Genomic DNA, 19,759 nt, shown 5'->3' on the forward strand with positions numbered 1-19,759 from the left:
GGAAGGAGAAAGTGAGCACCCCACATTTGGAAGAAAGGCTCATTGGCACTTGTTTGCTCTGAGTGAGGCTCTGGGATCGGAAAATTAAAAGGATACGAGAACCAATCAGATGTGAGCCTGCCCACTTGCTGTTCAGCCATGTGAGCTGAGAGGGGCTCTCGGGCACCTGCACTTGGAGAACATGAACAAGCGTAGATAGCCACGTGCCTCTGGATATGGCAGGTGAGAGGGAGTCATCTCTACTTACAGAAAATGGGTCAAGGAGGGCTTCATGGAGATGAAGTGAAATGGCTGTAGAGTGTAGGCAGCACCTGGGCATTTAGATATAGGCAGAAGGGAAAAAGGGCATTCAGGCCAAGAAACTTCAAGAAAAACAGTCCAGAGGCAGGGAACCACAGGACTTGTAGCTAGGTGAGGATTTATCCTCCAAACGGGAGTCATTTGGAGAGCAAAAGAATTAAGAATTATGCTGACACCAAACAAAACAAAAACAAAAACAAAAACAAAAACAATCCAATTAAAAAATGGGCAGAGGACCTGAATAGATATTTCTCCAAAGGTCATACAAATGGCCAATAGACATATGAAAAGGTTCTCAATGTCACTAATCATCAGAGAAATACAATTTAAAACCACAATGAGAAAGTACCTTAGACCTGTCAGAATAGCTATCATCGATACATCAAAAAACAAGTGTCAGTGAGGATGTAGAGAAAAGTGAACCCTTGTGCACTGTTGGTGGGATTACAAGTTGGTACAGCCACTATGGAAACAGTATGGAAGCTCCTCAAAAAATTAAAAGTAGAACTACCTTAGCACCCAGCAATTACACTACTGGGTATTTATCTGAAGTAATCCAAAACATGAATTCGAAAAGATCTATGCACCCCTATGTTCACTGCAGTGCTATTTACAATAGCCCAGATATGGAAGCAACCTAAGTGCTCATTAATAGATGATTGGATAAAGAAGATGTGGTACATATATATAATGGAGTATTACGCAGCTATAAAAAAGAATGAAATCAGCATTTGCGACAACATGGATGGATATAGAGGGCATTACGCTAAGTGAAATAAGTCAGACAGAGAAAGACAAATACATATGATCTCACTTATATATGGAATCTAAAGAACAAGATAAACAACAACAATAAAAAACAGAAACAGGCTCTTAGATACAGAGAACAATCTGCTGGTTACTGGGCGGGAGATGGGTTGGGAGTGAAAACAAGTAAAGGGATCAAGAAGTACAAATCGGTACAAAATAGTCATGGGAATGTAAAGTTCCACTTAGGAAAAATAGTCAATAATATTGTAATAACTGTATAATGCCAGGTGGGTACTAGACTAATTAAGGGGATCACATAAATTTATATAAATGTCTAGCCACTATGCTGTATATCTGTAACTAATATAATATTGAATGTCACCTTTAATTGAAAAATAAAAATTAAAAAATAAGATAAAAGCTATCATGCTTTATTTTTTATTTAAAAAAACAATAAAGCATTTTATAAAATTTTAGGGAAAAAAAAAGAATTCTGCTGTGGCAATAGGTATATATCAGGACTGTCTGGAAAACCAGGAAAGTACAGGTCATCCTATTTATGTGAAAATCAGCAATAGTTGGATTTGTTTACAAGAAGTAAAGGTACTTAGGGCTGGCTTGTGAAGGACCTTGAATGCTAGACTAAGGAATTTGGACTTTTTCTGGAAAAAAAAAAAGAGAGAGCCATTGAATGTCTTAAAGTAAGGGAGGGTCATAATTAGGCCACCAGTGGAGATTGGACTGATGGCAGTGAGACTGGTGCCAGTAAGGGCAACAAGTCAAGAGAGGATGAGTGCTGAACAAGTCTGGAGGAACCAAAGGCAAAGGTAAGGAATGAGACTCGGAAGCTAGGGGTGGGGAAGCCATTCAGAGAAAGGTGAAGACCGGCGTGAACAACACGTGGGCTTAGAAACATATCTGGGAGGGCTGTACAGAATGAGAAAGATTCTTTCTGCTTATCCCTCTTGGATCCCTTGGAGAGCCTAGCCCAAGGTGTACCTAGCCACAGAGGGACATGCTCGGTGACGGTGAACTAGAAAAGTTCTGTGCAGCTGTGAGCTGAGACCAGCTACTTTCTTTGTGCTCTCCCATTGTGGCTGTTCCCAGCTGTTCCCAGTGTGTTCCTGGGTGCTGTTGCTGAGTCAGGTGCCCTTTCCCCAGAAGAAAACGGCGATAGGACAGCCGGTGGCTTGTCCTTCTTTCATTCTATGAGGACTGCTTAGAGCTGTGCCCCAGGAACACCCTGCAGATGCAACCAATGCAGCACGCATGGGTCCACAGTATCGCAGCAATGATAACAACACTTGGGTGCTTTATAAGAATGACAGCAACCCTACATGGCAGGTCCTATTACCATCTGCATTATACAGCTGGAGAAGCTGGAGCACAGAAAGCTTGGTAACAGGCCACACAGTGAATCCTGGTGAAGCTGGGATTGGACCTCAGGCAGTCTGATCCCAGGACGCCATCCTGGATCAGGGCAGCGCTCTGTGTGCTTCAGGACTTCAGAGTGGCTGAGAGGGAGCCAGACCTGGGCTGGCACTCCAGCACTGCTACTATTAGTGCTATTATTTTCTTAGACTTCATGTCTTCAGTCAGGGATGAGGATATTTACTTAGAGGGTTGCTGGGAGGATTAAATGAAACAAAGCAGTTTTTTTTCCTTAAGTGTGTTGTACCAAGCATTTCCAGGGGAGCCGAATAAGTATTTTGTGAGAAAAATAAAAGGTGGGGTGTGGTTCTTCAGTCAAATGCATTTAGGAGATTGCAGAGGTAAGCTTAAACAGGTTTCTTTGCTACAAGACTTCTCAAAGGCTTGATAATGCTGATATACATTAGCCATCTCCAAGAAAAGAAGGGAGTATGTAGTAGTTTCCACACTTATGTGTCCACAGAAAGCTTTTGCAAGGAGCTCTCGAGGGTTTAGTGGTCCACCAAAAATACTCTGAAAAAATAACCCACAATAATGTGCATAGGATTTGCGGCACAAGAGAAGCCATCAATAAGTGGTATCTGTAGTTGTTGCTGCTTATGTTATTGATCTAGTTACTGCGTATGGAGCAGGAGCAGTCAGTAGGGCTGGGAGCTGGCGGGGCTCACCTGGCGGACAGCCCCCACCATCTCAGCTCTGCTGGAGAGGCGGGCAGCCAAGCGGTGCAGGACAGCAATGTCCTCCAGCAGCTTCTGATAGGTCTCCCGGTGCTCACAGTGCTGCCAGAGTGAAGCTGAGGACTGAGGAATGAGAAGGAGCATCACCTGAGGTCCTCACATACCAAGATTTGATTTAGGCTCTCACAGGACAAGTCCTGGTGCCCACCCTGGCTGAAGGGAGTGGCCTCTGCAGGGCCTGGGCTATAGCTTTTGGGGATAGGAAAGGCCCAATGTGGGCACTCTGCCTGGTTGGCCTGAAAGAAGGGAATCACATCTGGGTGTCTGGCTTCCAAGGAGCTCCCTTTGCCATCCCAGGTCACCCAGTCTCACCCTGAGAAGCTCCTAAGGGTGCAGAGGCCTTACCTATAGCCCTGAAGTAACTAGGCCATCAGTAATCTCTGCCTCAGCTCCTTCCAGCACTCTCAGAAAGGCTGTCTGGTTCAGGGCCTTGGCCTGAGTTCTCATTTCGGGAGACTCTATTTTGTGACTGAGAAAAGCGGATACCTGGCATAGCCTTTGGTGACAGTCCCTCCCCAAAAAATCACCCAGTCAGGCTCCATGATTACCGTAATGGAAGCTTTGAAGTTTTCCAGTTCCTTCTCAGTGTTCTCCTCTGTCAGGTTACGTTCCCTTTCGGCCTGGTTAATTCTAGATTCCAGGGTGTAGCTGTCATTTCTAAAGGCCAAGGACAGTTGTACAAAGACGTTCTGTTGGGAACAAGAGTATGGGAGAGGTGCTAGGAGGAGTTATTGCAGGAAACAACGCTGCAGGTGTGTTTCTTGCATGAGCATCTTATATCAGCTGGAACCAGTCACCAAAGCAGCCATGTACACGTGAAACTCTCCCTTCATAGTCAACTGCACAAAGGACAGTGAAATAGTAACCTAAGGTTCATGCTAGGTCTTTCCCAGGACCAGAAAACCAAATGCATTTTACTGAGAAATAATAAGAGAATAACACTTTGCTTTTCCCTGAATTTCAAGAAAATAACATCCTGTATTTGGGTTTAGATAAACTTGGATCAACACAGCTGATTGTGTAAGCAGTTTGGATTCACGCTAGGGTTTATTGCACGCGGGGTTTGGAGGTTTTGCATGAAATCACTGTAAAGAAAATTTGAGATGTACGTCTTGTTGACTTAAGCAAACTTCAACTAGCATCTTGCCTGAGTATTCTAAATCCTACATTAAAAGCGGCTTTAAGAAGACCAGGTATGATTCTGTAAAAAGAAGCTTTCTAGAACAAATATTCCATACCAAAAAAGCAGCCTGCATGAATGAACTTTGAAAAGTGGTATTGATCAGACATGGAATTCCTGAAATAATAGGAAACTACTGAGGAAGAGAAATAGACAGATGGACTCTACACAGGAAGGAAGCAATGACCTTCATTTTTATAGCCTTCATTGCCCTGCCTGAGTCAAGTGGTTGCAGATTTACACTGCTGGGGTGAGCTAACTCTGCCTGAGCTTCTGAAGTTCACATAATAAGGCCCACAGTGAGCAGACATCTCCAGACAGAGAACTAAAGGCCCTGAACTGACCCAATAATGATGGTGATGGCAATATTGAAAGCTACTTCTTACTGAGAACCTACTACATGCCAGCACTGCTATGAGTTTTATGCACCTTAGTTCATTTAATCCCACAACAACCCTCTCAACAGGAACTATTATATCCATACATGGGTAAAAAGTCCTAGACCAGAGAAGTCATTAGCTTAATCAAGGTCACACAGGGAGTAGCAGAGGCAGGATTCAAATGTGGACTATCTGATACCAAAGCCTGTGCTACTTTTGCCATGCTAAGTACTGATTGTGTCTATATATATCTGAGGTCAGAAGCTGGCCCTTAAAGAAACCTTCCATGGGCCATCTTCACCAATGCCAGTGGAGTCTCTGTCCTACCCAAGTCTCAGTCCAGTGAAGTTTATCAATAATGCTCAATGTGTAGCTCTCTATCCCTGGGTTATGCCCTTTAATAAGAGTAAATAAAACCCAGTCAAGTCCAGTTCATAATTTCATAAAGCACTAGAGTTACTTACCTCGACTTCCTTTTCAGTGAGCGGAGGGGCACTGTGAAAAAGACAAGACATTCAAATGAACTTTATCCAACCTATGAAATGAACCAAAAGGTGACTTTGAACAACTAGTAGACGATATATTTTTAGGAATGGAGTAAACAGAGTTGATGAGATGGAAAAGATTCAGGGTATGCTTTGTGTGAGCTCTGTAATCTGTGAGATATTCAACTAGATACTGACCTGACAGACAGAGTGGGGTGAAAAATATTATATCCCTTGGTCAGCCCTCCACCAGTGCCTCTACTAACCATGACTTTGGAAAAGTTATTTCAATTTTTATATGTTCATCTGTAAAATGGGAATAATAATACCTACCTTACAGGAATCTTATAAGGAATATATGTATGTACATAGGTATCTATAAGTGTATGTGTGTGCATATGTGTGTATATTCACACATTTTTGGCACCCACATATGTATTTATATATATGTGTGTGTACACATGTATATATACATATGACATCCACACTCAGGAGGCAATCAAGAAATGTTAGCTATTGTGACTTATTCATAGCCTTGTTTTGAAGACTTAAGAAAATGTATGTGCTACGTATTTCATAAACTCTATGCATCTGAGCAACTATTACCATTTTTTCAGGGCTATCCAGGTTTGCAAAGCCTGACCCTTTTGTCTTTGAGGGTTGTGACAAAGGTGTATGTGGGCCAGAGAATAAAAGGTAGGAAAGAATGGCCAGAGCTCTTCTCCACAGCAAGAACTGCGTCTGATGGCTGGAATCAGAGATCAGGCAGGAAAGTCCTGGCTAGCACAGAGGTGTCATTCTGAGAGGTTTCTCATTGTGTGTGGTTCCCATAGCAAGCAGTCCTTTTATCTGCATGCTCATTCTGTGTTGCTGCTGCTTTTGCTGGTAACTAAAGCTAACTCTGTTCTGAAACCCGAACAATATAAATAATGCATGAGCCCTTTCCTGTTCTGGGGTGGGAGGACTGGGAGGGGTCCTACCCGCATCACAGGACTTGGCAACAGAGCGAGCCGTCGATTAGACTGTCAGGAAACACTGCTTCCTCGCTTTGACGGGTGTGGAGGGACCCCAAGAGCAAAGGTAGGGGTCGGGTACCTCTGCAAGAGGCTGGTTCTCACCCCGATAAGGGACTGTGAGAGTCTTCCTGTCAGGATGAGGCAACAAGACCCCATGGCCAGCAAGTCAGCAGAGCACAGAGCATGGGATAAACAACTGCAAAGATGTTTAACACTTACGATTTTTGCCATAACCCCACCCACTGGGCCCTTTCCTGTGGGCCAGCCAATGTAATTTTAACTGTCATATAGAACATGCACACATCAGTTAAACAATTTCTTAAAATTCGTTGAGCTTGCCTTCACTTCTGGCTTTGTTTGGGTAGTACGTGAAATTTACAGATTTTCATCACTTATTAAACAAACTTATTTTTCTATTTTGATGACTCATTTTCTGCTTTTTTTTTTTTTTTTTTTGCTGTAGAATACACTTTTAAAAAAATAACATACAAATCTCCGAGGACTCAGGGAGGTGCGATTTGGGTAAAGAAGCCACATGGCATGGCAAGCTCCTGGGGCAGAGAGCTATGCTTTGTAAACTGGCATAGGCAGCTATGGGGCAGAGCCATGGGCCTCCAAAAAGACAGAGGCCTAGCAGGTGACACACAAGGAGACCGTTGTGGACGGCATCACCTGTCTCAGAGCCCCAATGCGCATATTAGGCCCTAGAATAAAATCAAGGCCTTCTGTGAACCAGCCCCTACCTGACTCTCCCGCCACATCGGCCACTCTGTTCTTTAAACACACTCACCTCATTGTGGTCCCGAGGCCTTGCATTTACTCTTCTTTGCTTTTTTTTTCCTTCTCTCTTTTGTAATGGCTTTATTAAAGTATAATTTACATACTATAAAATTTATCCGTCTAAATGTACAATTCAGTAGTTTTTAGTATAGTCACAGAATTGAACAACTCACTACAATTTTAGAACTTTTTCATCATCTCCCCCTAAACCCCATGCCTATTAGCAGTCCCTCTCCCTCTCTCCCAACCCCCATCCCCAAGCCTAGGGATCCACTAATCTGCTTCCTATCTCTACGGATTTCCTGATTCTAAATAGTTCATGTAAATACAATCGTACAACATGTGGCCTTTTGTGACTGTCTTCTTTCACTTAGCATAATGTTTTTAAGGTGCACCCACATATTAGCATATATCAGTACTTTATTTTTATGGCTGAATAATATTCCATTTATAGATATATCACATTTTATTTATTCATTCATCAGTTGATAAACATTTGGGTTGTTTCCACTTTTTGGCTATTACGAAAATGCTTTTATTGAACATTCATGTACAAGCTTTCGTGTGAACATGTATTTTTGTTTCTCTTTATTATATACCTAGGAGTGGAATTGAGGGGCCATATTGTAACTCTATGTTTAACTTTTTGAAGATCTACCAAACTATTACTCCAAAGTAGCTGCACTGTTTTACTGAAGATTCCAAGTCCTCCATATCCTTATCAACACTTGTTATTGTTCATCCTTTTTATTATAACCATTCTAGTGGATGTGAAATGATACCTCATCGTTTTGATTTGCATTTTTCTAATGACTAATGACATTGGACATCTTTTCACATGCTTATTGACTCCTCACATATGTTCTTTGAAGAAATGTCTACTTAAATCTTTTGCCCATTTAAAAAAAATTGATTGTCTTTTTATTGAGCTTTAACAGTTCTTTATATATTCGGGAAACAAGTCTCTATTCAGACACATGATTTGCAAATATTTTATTCTGTTCTCTGGGTTGTTTTTTCACTTTCTTGGTGGTATTGTTTATATTGCAGAAGTTTTTAATTTTGATAAAATATTCATCTATTTTTTTTTCTTTTGGTGTCATATCTAAGAAACCATGGACTAACTCATGGTTACAAAGATTTGCTCTTATACTTCCTTCTAATGATTTACAGCATTAATTCTTACATTTAGAATTATGATCCATTTTGAGTTAATTTGTGTGTATTACATGAGGTAGGGTCTGACTTTCCTCTTTTGCTGTGGCTATCCAGTCATCATTTGTTGAAATTACTGTGCTTTTTATGTGGAAATTTCTTCACCAAAATCTTTGTATAGATGACTTCTTCTTGTCATTTGCATGTCTCAAATTAATTACTGCTTTATCATAGAGGCCTTCCTTGACCCCCTCCCAATGTTTCATTCCCATGTCATTCTCTATATGTGCCTATTTCATGGTCTTCCTAGAAGCTTTGCTGTCTGAAATCATTCATTTGTTTACTTTAATATTATTTGTCTCTTTACCCAAAATATAAGCGCCATGAGAATAGAGACCATGTCTCTTGTTCTCCATTCTAATGTCTGGCATTAATAGGCACTCGATAGATATCTGTTGGTTAAATGTTTATTGTTCTTATTGGCGTTTGACCCTAGGATACTTTATCCAGTGATATCTCGTCTTTGCACTCTTTTTAACCAACCACTGACCATGTCATTAATTTTGGCTCTAAACCTGGTTTTTCTACTGAGCTCATTCAGCTTGATGACTCTGAGTTCCTTCTTGGTATGGTCCAATCTCAATTTATGTAGTTCATGTAGAATCTGAAACAAACTCCTACACATTAAAAGCAAATGTAATCTTCCTATATTTCTGCTGGGAAAAGGAATCTTGAAGCTCTGGCTTCCTTCTTTTGGAGGATGCCTCATGTGATAGTTTGTCCATCTATCTCAAACCCCAAACCAGAGTTAGACAGTTCTGGGCACAGCCTAAGATTCAACTTGGAAACAGCCTCTACTGAGGCCAGAAGCAGGAAGGCTGCTTTGGTGGTTGGAGCAGGGAGGTCGGAGATAGGCATCATGGCTACTGACACAATGCATGAGAGCCATTTGACCTCATTCTGAGAGCCTGGACCACATGCTTCAGAAGCTGATCTTATTCAAGCTGATCCTGCAAGCCCAGTCTAGCCTCACGTTTGGTAGCTTGTAGCTGTTTACTTACTCAAGGAAGCTAGAACTGCTCATTCCCCCTTTCTTGGGGAAGCTGAGAAAATTTAATCAGCTGGAGGTGTGCCCTAATATACTAATTACCTGCAACTTTACGGGGGGAAAAGAAGCCTATCACACTTTTGACCAGTCTTGCTCCTTGCAGACTGAAGAGTGCCAGTGATTCTTTTGGTATTTTTGACAGGCTCCTGGTGATGAAAAGCCAAGGGGATAGCTTTAGATGAAAAGCCACTTGGTCTGGAATCAGTCCACTCTGAATTCGATTCCTGACTCCATCGCTTGCCAGCATGTTGCTTTGTCTTTCTGTTCCCTCACTGAAGATAAACAGAATAAAATCTTCCTTTCTGCCTCACTGGATTGTCACAAACATCAGAGACTCCATAACCTGCAGTGCACTTTGGGTGTGTCTCCTTCAGATGCCTGTCTCTGGACACCTTTTCTGTGCCTTCCATGAAGTGAACTAGCCTAACTCATGCCCTCCTCCAGCTGTGAATGCAGCCTGCTTCTAACTTGCTTCTAGCACTTTTTTTGATGTTGATTTAGTCACTAGGTCCCTCCGAGTATTGCCATGATGACTCTGTTTTAGGTGGTTATAGTGTGGAATTTGAATACATCATACCCACTGCGAGAAACTTGTTTTCCTTTCATATTTACTCCCAATTTGGGAAGCCCTGTTATATCTGATAGCTTCTCCGAATGGCCTTTGTTCCCCAACAGTTTAGTGTCCAGGTTGCTGGACTTGGCAGGAGGCCTTACCTGCAGGCATCCACCCAATTGCTTAGTGGCACGTTATCTTCTTTCCTGTGTACTCCAGACTGTTCACTTGTCAACCCAGTTACCAAGGGCCTGTCATGTGCTGACACAGTTCTAAGTCCCTGCTCACACACCATTTCATTTAGCTAGTGCAATACCCTACCAACAACAGAGCACTTATGATCCCTGTTGTGTAGGTGAAGAGGCTGAGCCTTGAGAACTGAAGTCACTTCCTCCCCATGTATAGAAGAGGCTGATAGGTTTTCCAAGTAGTTTTCTTCTTGTGGTTCCAATTGTTTTACATCTCTATCTATGCAGGTATCAGACCTAGAATATCTCAGTTATAGGAAAATGATGGATCTGGGATTAAAACCATGTCTCCTGGTCCAAGGCCTCACTGCCATGAGCATCTGGTGACTCTCGTGCTTGCCTATGAAGCCTACCTGCTCTTTGGGTTGGAACCACCTCACCTGGCCCTTTATTATTCACGTTTTGGATGTATTTACCCTGTCTGGACCATCTGACTCTGACCCTCCTGGGGTTAAAAATCAAGGCTGGTGCTTTTCTGTGTCTTGTTTAAAATCGAACACAGGGAACATCTAATACAGGTCTTTTGCAACCCATGCCCTGATTTTACCTTCCAGGGAGAGACTTGTGGACTCGCAGTTTACGCAGCAGCACGTCAGAAATATTGGGCATGACATCCAAGCCACTCTTTGATTCTTCTTCCTCAACAGCTGGGATGAGTTCAGAAGGGAGCCCTAAAAGAAAAAATGAGCTTAACTTAAATCGTTTGAAATTATAGTATTACTGTTGGCAACTTGCTTTAGTGGGTAAGGAAGAGCTTTAACATTTACGAGAACCTAATTATATGCCAGGGGCTGTGTAGTTGTTATTTTACCTTCGCAGTGACTCAATAAACTAAACTTAACCATGCCATTTTAGAGGTGGGTAAACCAGAACTCAACGAGGTTAAGTACTTGCTTAAGGTCACAGAGCTAGTAAATAGCATACATAGACTTTGAACCAGTTCTGTCTGCTCTAAATTCTATGTTCTTCCCATTGCTCCTCACAATACCAAGCAGGTTCTCATGTCTGGGGTCAGAGGTTGGTTTCTGGCAACAGGAAACTTGTTAGCCATTTGGCTATAGTGTTTGCAAAAGTTCCCTCTCCTTGGTAGGCTTCCCAGGAGGACTGTTGCCCAATTATTCTTCCCTGAATGAATTCAACAGTTCAATCATCTGTGGTCTACCTGGAAATCAGTCTTTAGTTCCATATCCCCATAGAAAGAAATAAAAATGGGGATTTTCCAGGGTAAAATTAAGGTCATTAGGTCTTTTACAGATCTCAGTAATAGATGCCTCCTAATCTTTGGAAGCAATGAACAGCCTTTTGTTATTTCCTAAAACTATCCATGGTCTGTGCTCTGAAGGCAGAAAGAACAAACTAAATATTCTTTTTTCCACAAATCTTGCCCCAGTTAGAAAACAGCTTTCCTTCTCCAGGCTCTGGCCCTATATTCTCAACTGTTCATGGTGACCCCCTGGCCTCTAGATAACATCCCCTGCCTGCATGCATTCTGGTTATTGCTATTCCAAAGGCCAGACGTCCTCTTAAAAGCTCTTAGCTCAGGAGGATGTTAGCACATATCCCTGACATTCGCATTTGGTATTCATGCAGCACAGACCTGCAAAGCCTCACTATGAGCCCACAGTTCACTTAGGATTAAAAGCCTCAAATCTCTTTTATTTGGACCAAATCAAGTATCTTCATTTAATACTATGGTTATTTTCCATTTGCATCCAGGACTTTATAGTTATCCATATTTTATCATCTCTTGTGGGATTTGACCTAGCATATTTCTAACCTGCTCAATCATTTTCCAGAATTGTAGGCCAGGCCAGAGATCAAGTCTATAGACATATTTGTGGTAGCCATCAAATTAGAGCTAAGATTGGGAGTCGTGTGAATTAGAAGCCTTACCAAGGGAGACCATGCAGAGAGAAGAGCAGATATAGTTTGGTTCAAGGTAAAGAATGCTTAAATACTCTGAGCTATCCAATAACTGAATGGTGTTCATGAGTTTCCTGGTACTTAAGGTACCCCAGCAAAGTCTAAAGGGCCATCTGTCAAAGATGAGGTGGTCAATGGTCCTTCTTTAAATATAAGATTGGATTATATATTCCCTTAGCTACCTGTCACCTCAGATTCTGTCCTGACATTTATTGCTTTCTGATATTTTCACATGACAGGTAGTAAATCCTGTGATGCTTCTGGCCTCACTCTGCCTTTATATAGCCCCAGTACCCAACAGAGATAACTAAACAGTGGGCTCCTGAGAAATCTATATGATTGATTGAACCATACAAGTTCTAATAATCCAGTGAAAGCTATACCAGGGGCTTTTGCCTAGAAAAGTACCCTAAGTTGAGCAACCCCTCCCCAGAAAAAAGTAACTAGTTAGAGTTTCAAGTCCTGCTAAACTGGCTATCTGAAGAGTGATCTTAGAACTGATGGATCCCAGAACCAGCCACCCTCTTCCTGAACTCAACCAAATTAACAAGAATAACAACAACAAATTTTAAAACCAACCAAAAATATACCAGCAACTCTCAAATACAGGAAAAGGCACAAATCTTTAAAAATAATGTCCAGAGAAAGACAAAACTTACTAGGGATAAATCTAAAGCTATCCCCTTGATAATCTTTTCTTCTTTCTTCAAAAATTCAATACCGAAAGGAAGATGTGAGAGGAAAAATTCTGACAAAGAGCGCAATACCACAGAATGGGAAGGGAAGTGCAGCCTGCAGAGGAGATTCAGGACATTTCTCTAGAGTAGAAGTATCTCTATTCTACCACAACAGTCCAAAAAGAGAAAAACCTGCCTGTGCTGCTATTTGCTTTTCTTGATTAGGAGGAGGAAAGAGGAAAGACAGGATGACTGTGCAGTAATCTACCAGAGCAGATTATGTAGAACAATACAGAGGGATTTACCAGAAAGAAAGATGAAGAGACAATAAATAAAACAAGCTCCTCTGATAAAGTGAGTGGCAGGAGACACATGGAAAGCCCCCAAATAAAGCTGTCTCCCACACATACTACTTCTGAGCAATACCACAGTGGCCAAACTCTTTTAATTCTGTCCATCTTTTCCTTTCTTTACCTGACAGCACAGTGAGAGTGGCTTCTGGGAATAGTTGGGTCAAGTCCGGACAATAAATACCTGGGTAGATTGTGTCTATAATTCTACCCTGAATTGGTGTAACAATCCATATAACCCACTAGTCCCCACTCCAGGAAATATGATGAGCCCCCACTTTGGTGTAATAAACACGGGTGTTGGACTATGAACAAAATTAGGAAAAGAGCAGAAACCCTCAAACACCACTCCATCTGAATTTCCCCTTTCCCCACCATCTAAGCAGTAACGAAGCAGACACAAAATACCCAGTCCTCAACTAAGCGCTGTAGGGAGGAAGGAGATCTCAGATAAAGTAGAAATTAACCTACACAATGTATCGATGTAAAGAGAAAATACAGGTAGAAATGCCCATATAAAAAGAAATAAAATGAAAATAAATGGCATGGCAACTATATAAAAATACTATAGTCAAAAGAGGAAGGAAAAAAGGAAGGAAGGTATAAAGAAGAAAGGAAACATACAGGGGACAGATGTTGGGATGAAAACAGCAAAAATGTATTTTTGTACAAAATATATACCACAGATGCTTTGACTCAAGGAAAAATTAGAATCTGAAAAGAATGAAAATAGGAAATCAGAGGATGGGAGAATCATACAAAGGTGAAAGCAGATTACGACTTAAGGAAATAAATTGAAGACCAAAATCACAGAACTAAGCAGAAAATTATCAAAGAACAGACTTAACCAATATGTTGAAAACATAAAAGAATAAAACAGATACAGCTTCAAACTAAATTAGTAAGGAGGGTGGGGAGATCGAAATGAAGATAAGGAATGTAAAGAAGGAAAGATTAAACTATTTGGAGATGGAATAATGGAACTACACTTGAGACATTGATGAGAAATTTTCAGATTATGGTGTCTCTGAAGTAATGAAAAAAAAAAACAAAAACAAACCAAAAAAAAAAAAAAAGACAAAAAACAAAGAACATATCCAAATATATGAAATGAAAAATTTTCCCCAATTGAGAGAAAAACTGAACTTGCAGATTGAAAGAACATATCATGTTGAGGAAAAAAGAAAATGATTCTCCAACTACCCTCATAGAAAGAGTAAGCTATCTACAGGGAGAGGTGAGGGGTGAGGGGTGAAGGGTGCTGGAAATCAGCTGGTCTCAGACTTCTCTATAACACCGAATACAGTGTAGCATTTACAGTGTTCTGAAGGAAAGAGTGTCCCAGAATTTATAACCATCCAAGCTGTCCTTCAAGAATAAAGACAAGATTTTCAAACATGCTACAATTCAGGAAACATAGCACCTCTGAACCCTCCTGGGAAAACCGTCGAATAATGAAATCCAGCTAAATAAGACATTAATCAAAATTATCAAGTCGGGAATGAGCGGCCATAGTAAAGGGACTGGTGGTGAGCATTAAATCCTTTTACATATTCAGTTTCAGGCTAAACACATATGGAAATTATGGTCACAAAGTGAATCATAAATGTTATAAACTTAACAATATAAAAAGAATAATTTATCATTTGTATATGTGGAGATGGAAAAGTGGGAAGAATGCTGCCATTTTCATCTTTTCGTACAGGAAGTCAATAATCCAAATTTGGAATATGTAATGTAAGCAAAGTACCTCAATGACTAGAAACCTTTAACACATTTCATAATATATAAAACTAACCTCTTTTCTTTCTGGAGGAAGCACTTACCCAAATTCAGCAAGTCCTACAGTTTCATTTCACTTTAATTGAAGCTCAATTAAATTTTAATATATTTTATTTCAAAAAGTATATCTAGTAATCTAGTATAATCTCTCTCCTTCCTTCCTCCCTCCTCTTATGTTTGTGGAGAAGGGGACATTTAGTGTAAGCTATTTTTACTTTCTTCTCTGTATTTTCAACTATTAGTTGAATTTTTAAATAATGAACAAAAGCAGTGAAATTATTTTAAAAATATCTGCCTGTACGAGCTCATTCCAATGAAAACATTTGTTTCTGGCAATCTCCAGGACTTGGAAAAGTAACTTTTGGGGAGTTTGGTTAAAGGTACTGTGAGCCCCAGGATGATCCCCAAAAGGGCAAAGCTACTGATTAGGGATAAACTTTCTCCAGATCAGTATTCTCAGGGAGGCCCTTTCCTTCCCTGAGACCAAGAACTCTGAGCCCAGACTGGGGTGTCTGAAAGGCCTGCCCATTCAGTGCATGTCCCTGCCTCAACCCACACTTCTCTCAACATCCAGGTCCAGAAACCCATGCACTTCCTAGACATTGCCACCTGGATCAGGATAATTAAAGCCATTTCAACAGCCACCATTTATTGAACATCAACTATATGTTAGTCACACTTTATCATCCATTCCTTATAAAAACCCTGCAAAATAAATATTGCTAAGCTCATTTTCTGGGGTAACCATAAACTAGGAAACTGAGGCTCAGCTAAGCAGATTCCTTAGGGTCCCAGGTAGCCAGTGTAGAGCCAATACGAAAACCCGGATCTGTCAGATTGTGGCATCCAAGCTGCTACCCAAATCCAAACTCACTATCTTCATTCTCAAGTGAGCACCTGTGCTCTCCATCCTGATTAAGGGTGCCATCACCTCCTCAGCTATACAGACAGACACTTGGCCGGCTTCCTGGTCTCCCCTGCCATCCCATCCTCTTCCCAAGTCCTGCCAAACTGACCTCCACTTAGCTCTTGCACCTGTCCTCCCTACATTCCTACCTGTCCATTGCAGTCTCCTCTCATTACCTCTCACCAGACTGTTTCCATCCCCTCTTACCTGGTCTCCCAGCCTCTGGTCTCTCCTTTCAGGCCAGGTTTCATCATCTGTCCAGAATTATTCTCAAACTCAATTCTGATCCTGATACTTCCTTACCTGCAAGCTTTCTGTGTCTTTCCAAGAGGCCCTGAATGAAGTTCAAACTCACTAATTGCCCCTCAAAGCCTTCAGTCTTCTTGATTCCCACCCACACTCTATTCATTCTGCCCATCTCTCTGGGACACATGGCCCATACTTGATTCAAATGAATTCCTTCTGCTCCCGATACATGCCAAGCACTAGAAGATGTATGCATGCCTTGGCTCTTGCTGTTTCCTCAGCCACATCTCAAAGCTGCTCCTCCTGGAAACCTGTTCTGACTTAGTCACCACAGTTGAGCTGGCTGCTGCTTAATATTCCCCAATATTAATAGGGAACAAGGTGGATCTTAGCAGTAAAATTACCAGATAAATAAATTTGACTCCTAAAATACTAAATTAAAAAAAAGAAAATTAACCATGGTAGTGTGCAATAAATGCACCTTCCCTTCCATTTTCTCTCATTTCTAGATCTCAGTGGTTAAGAGCTCTAGCTCTACCACCTGCCACCTGCATAGCCTCGGGCAAGTTTCTTATTCTCTAGATGCCTCGGTTTTTTCATCTATTAAATAGGGATGATAATAGTACCTACTTTATTGAGCTGATTCAATGTTTTTAAATGATACTGGTCTTTATTCTAGCAGGAACCGGGCCTATATTTTAACTTCTATCATCAGGGTTGTGGAACTCTATCTTGCCAGCTAAGTGGGATGTACCATGTGCTCCACAGTGTATGGGACTGTGCTAGAGATGCAGTGGGCAACCATACGTGTTTGACTGATATCTGCAGAGTTGTGACTCCTTTTCCTACATTCTGGAAGCTCCATCAAAGAGCCTCACTCCCTCTGTATCCAGGACAAAAGGCTTTGAAAGCCCTACTTGGGATTTGAAGAGGCTGACCCTCTAACAAGCACTAAGTACAACTGTGCATATGATCTCATAGGGGAAACTTGAGTCTCTTATGATTGTTGGCTCTTCCTTTGGAAGATGGGGAAGATCCTTATCAGAACATTCTGGAGTCTTAAGAACTTTGGCTCTCCTTCAGTTTCTGAAGACTGGGAAGCTCTTTTCCCTGCTACATGCGATCTCTCCAACAATTCACCAGTGCTCTTCGCAGAGACCACTTATAGGATGTTTGCAGCTTGATTATTTGGAGGTCTTTTCAAGCTAAAAGTGTAAGGCTGACTGTGGGCCAATTCCTGGGGATACAGAGATGAAAAAGACTCAGGCCCTGCCACCAAGGAGAGGGACAGGTTGTCCTTATCAGTTCCCTGGCTATCTCAACAGCCTTATATCTTGTCCCTCTGTCTGCACTCCTGACCGACCCCCTTACCCAACTCAATACACTGTCTATAAGCAACCAGAGGAATCTCCGAAATGCAAATTCAGTTCAGCATCTTCAGAGGTTTCATTCTGCTCTTAGGATGAGCACTGGAATCCTTAGTTGGACCTATAAGGCCCTGTGTGGTTAACCCTGCTCTCCTTTCCAGAATCTTGGGATCTTTAGCAATTCATTCTTCTTAGGCTCAGCACATACTTTTCCCTCTATGTCACCTTTCTAGGGAAGACTTTTCCAGAACCTCCAGATCCTTATAAAATCTATCACAGTATGAAATGCAATGTTTGAGTGTTTCTCTAATCTCTGTTCATCTAGGTAATAACTCTTTTTGTTCCAGTAACACAAGGGTTTATTTCTATATATGGAAAATTATTATTTAATATATTAAGTGAAATATATTATTCTTTCAATAGGTATCCAAAGCAATTTGATATAATTCAACACAAATCTTGACACTTGTAATAGAGGAATATTTCCTTAAAAATAAAAAAATAAAATATAAGATATATATAAAACAAAATATTAATATATTTTATTTTATATATTTTATCTTTTATTACATATTATCTCTTTTCCTACTTTATAATAATATAAAATATAAATATAAAATAATAAAATAATTAAAAATTAAAATAGTGTATTTATTTCATCATGAGACACAACATGATTCTTGAAAGAGAAACACCAAAACAACTCAATTAAACATAGAAACAAGACAAGTTCTCCTTGTCACCATTATCATATCAGAGAATGTTACAAAGTAATAAAACATATACAGATACACAAGAGAAGTATATACACAGAGACACAAAAGCACACAACTAAGACAAATAGTGAAATTGATAAAATAAAAAAAACATATAGTTGTATTGTGAATTTGAAAAAAAAAAAGGCATTCTACAAAGTGGTCAAGAGCCTTTGAATTTACATACATCTTTGTTTCAATCCTGGCTTCAGCAATTAATAACCATGTGAACTTAACCTCTCTGAGCCTCCATTTCCTCACTCGTAAAATGGGTATAATCAAGCCTACCTCCTATGGTTCTTGTGAGCATTATGTGAAATATCATCAAATGCTTAGCATAGTACTTGGCACATAGTAATCATTCTAGTTATAGTAATTATGCTAGTTAATCACTATAGAAATCACTCTACCATTTATTAATACTACTACTATACTAGAAACTGGTATAATACCAAGCAGCATTCATCTATGCCACTATTTATCAACTAGAAAAATATAATAAAAAAAAGTCTTTTTCATAAATAAGCAAAAATATAAATCACATAGGATGTGCCACAAGAAGAGGATAGAAGATCTATACCTTCAATCTTTTAGAGGAAAAGAAAGGAATATCTTAATTAATACAGGGACAAACCATGTGCCTGTATGTGAACTATTTGCAAATTAAATAATTTAAAAATCTATAAGCTACAACAAACAAACTAGGACCATTCTGAATCCAATGAGTAGTTTTAGGGTAGTCACAATTAAAATGTATAAAATGGTATAAATTTCACGTAGAGAAATAGGTAGATTAGAAGCAAACTGGAAAGGACCTGGAATCCTTGAATCTTAGGTTAGACTAGAGTTAAGAGCCTTCTGGGATTATGCAGTCCAGGAGGGAGTGGAGACCCACAGAGGTTGAGGAACATATTTAAAAACTCCATTAATTAATGTCTGGACTGGGACATAAACTCAAATCTCCTGACTTCTTGTCCAGTTGTTTTTCCATTAATTTACATTGAATCTTTGCATCTGTAATATAACGAATATTCTGAAAAAGAAGAGCAATGAGGAAGAAGTAACCCCACTGCAAACCGGAATATAGAGGGAAGCAGTAATTAAAATGATGAAGTTCTGATCAGAATAAAGCAGAATCAAAGGCCCAGTACTAGTCTTTGAAATATATTTTAAAAAGTATTGTGCAATTATCTAAACCACAATATTACAGGAAATATAAACACAATTAAAATGTAACTGAGGTAACGGGATCTTAAATCTTCAGATACCTATATCTTAAAATAAATTTCAGCAAAATAAATATGAATAGATCAAACTATAGATGAACTAATAGAAAATAGATTTGCTATCTCAATTAAAGAGAGCAAATATGTTTATAATGATTTAAATAATGGAAGACTTCTCAAAGGAAAAGATAGGCAAAAAAGATTACATGAAACTTTACGATTTCTCTAAAATAGCACAAAACCTGTTAAAAAGCAAAAGAAAACTGATAGAATGAAAAAGTTTGAGAAAAATACAGCCAACAAAGGGTTAATATTTATAGAGTTTATGTACATTACCAAGAAAAACAAACAAACCAACAAAAAATCTCAAACTCAAATGGACACATAGATAAAGGGATAAGTA

General features: G+C 40.0%; 1 protein-coding gene across 11 annotated transcripts in view; it reads right to left on the bottom strand.

The window, feature by feature from the left end:
• IRAG1 (inositol 1,4,5-triphosphate receptor associated 1) overlaps positions 1–19,759 on the bottom strand; it is a 102,325-nt gene that overhangs the window by 26,336 nt on the left and 56,230 nt on the right. For all 11 annotated transcript variants that reach the window (XM_016147343.2, XM_016147339.2, XM_016147338.2 and 8 more), the window contains 4 exons: positions 10,671–10,794; positions 5,243–5,273; positions 3,767–3,907; positions 3,150–3,281 (listed from right to left, as the gene is read on the bottom strand). In XM_016147343.2, coding sequence (XP_016002829.2) covers positions 3,150–3,281; positions 3,767–3,907; positions 5,243–5,273; positions 10,671–10,794 — 428 coding nt within the window. The remainder of the gene's footprint in view (positions 1–3,149; positions 3,282–3,766; positions 3,908–5,242; positions 5,274–10,670; positions 10,795–19,759) is intronic.

This window comes from Rousettus aegyptiacus, unplaced genomic scaffold, assembly GCF_014176215.1.
Source record: "Rousettus aegyptiacus isolate mRouAeg1 unplaced genomic scaffold, mRouAeg1.p scaffold_m13_p_5, whole genome shotgun sequence".
NCBI classification, from domain to species: domain Eukaryota; kingdom Metazoa; phylum Chordata; class Mammalia; order Chiroptera; family Pteropodidae; genus Rousettus; species Rousettus aegyptiacus.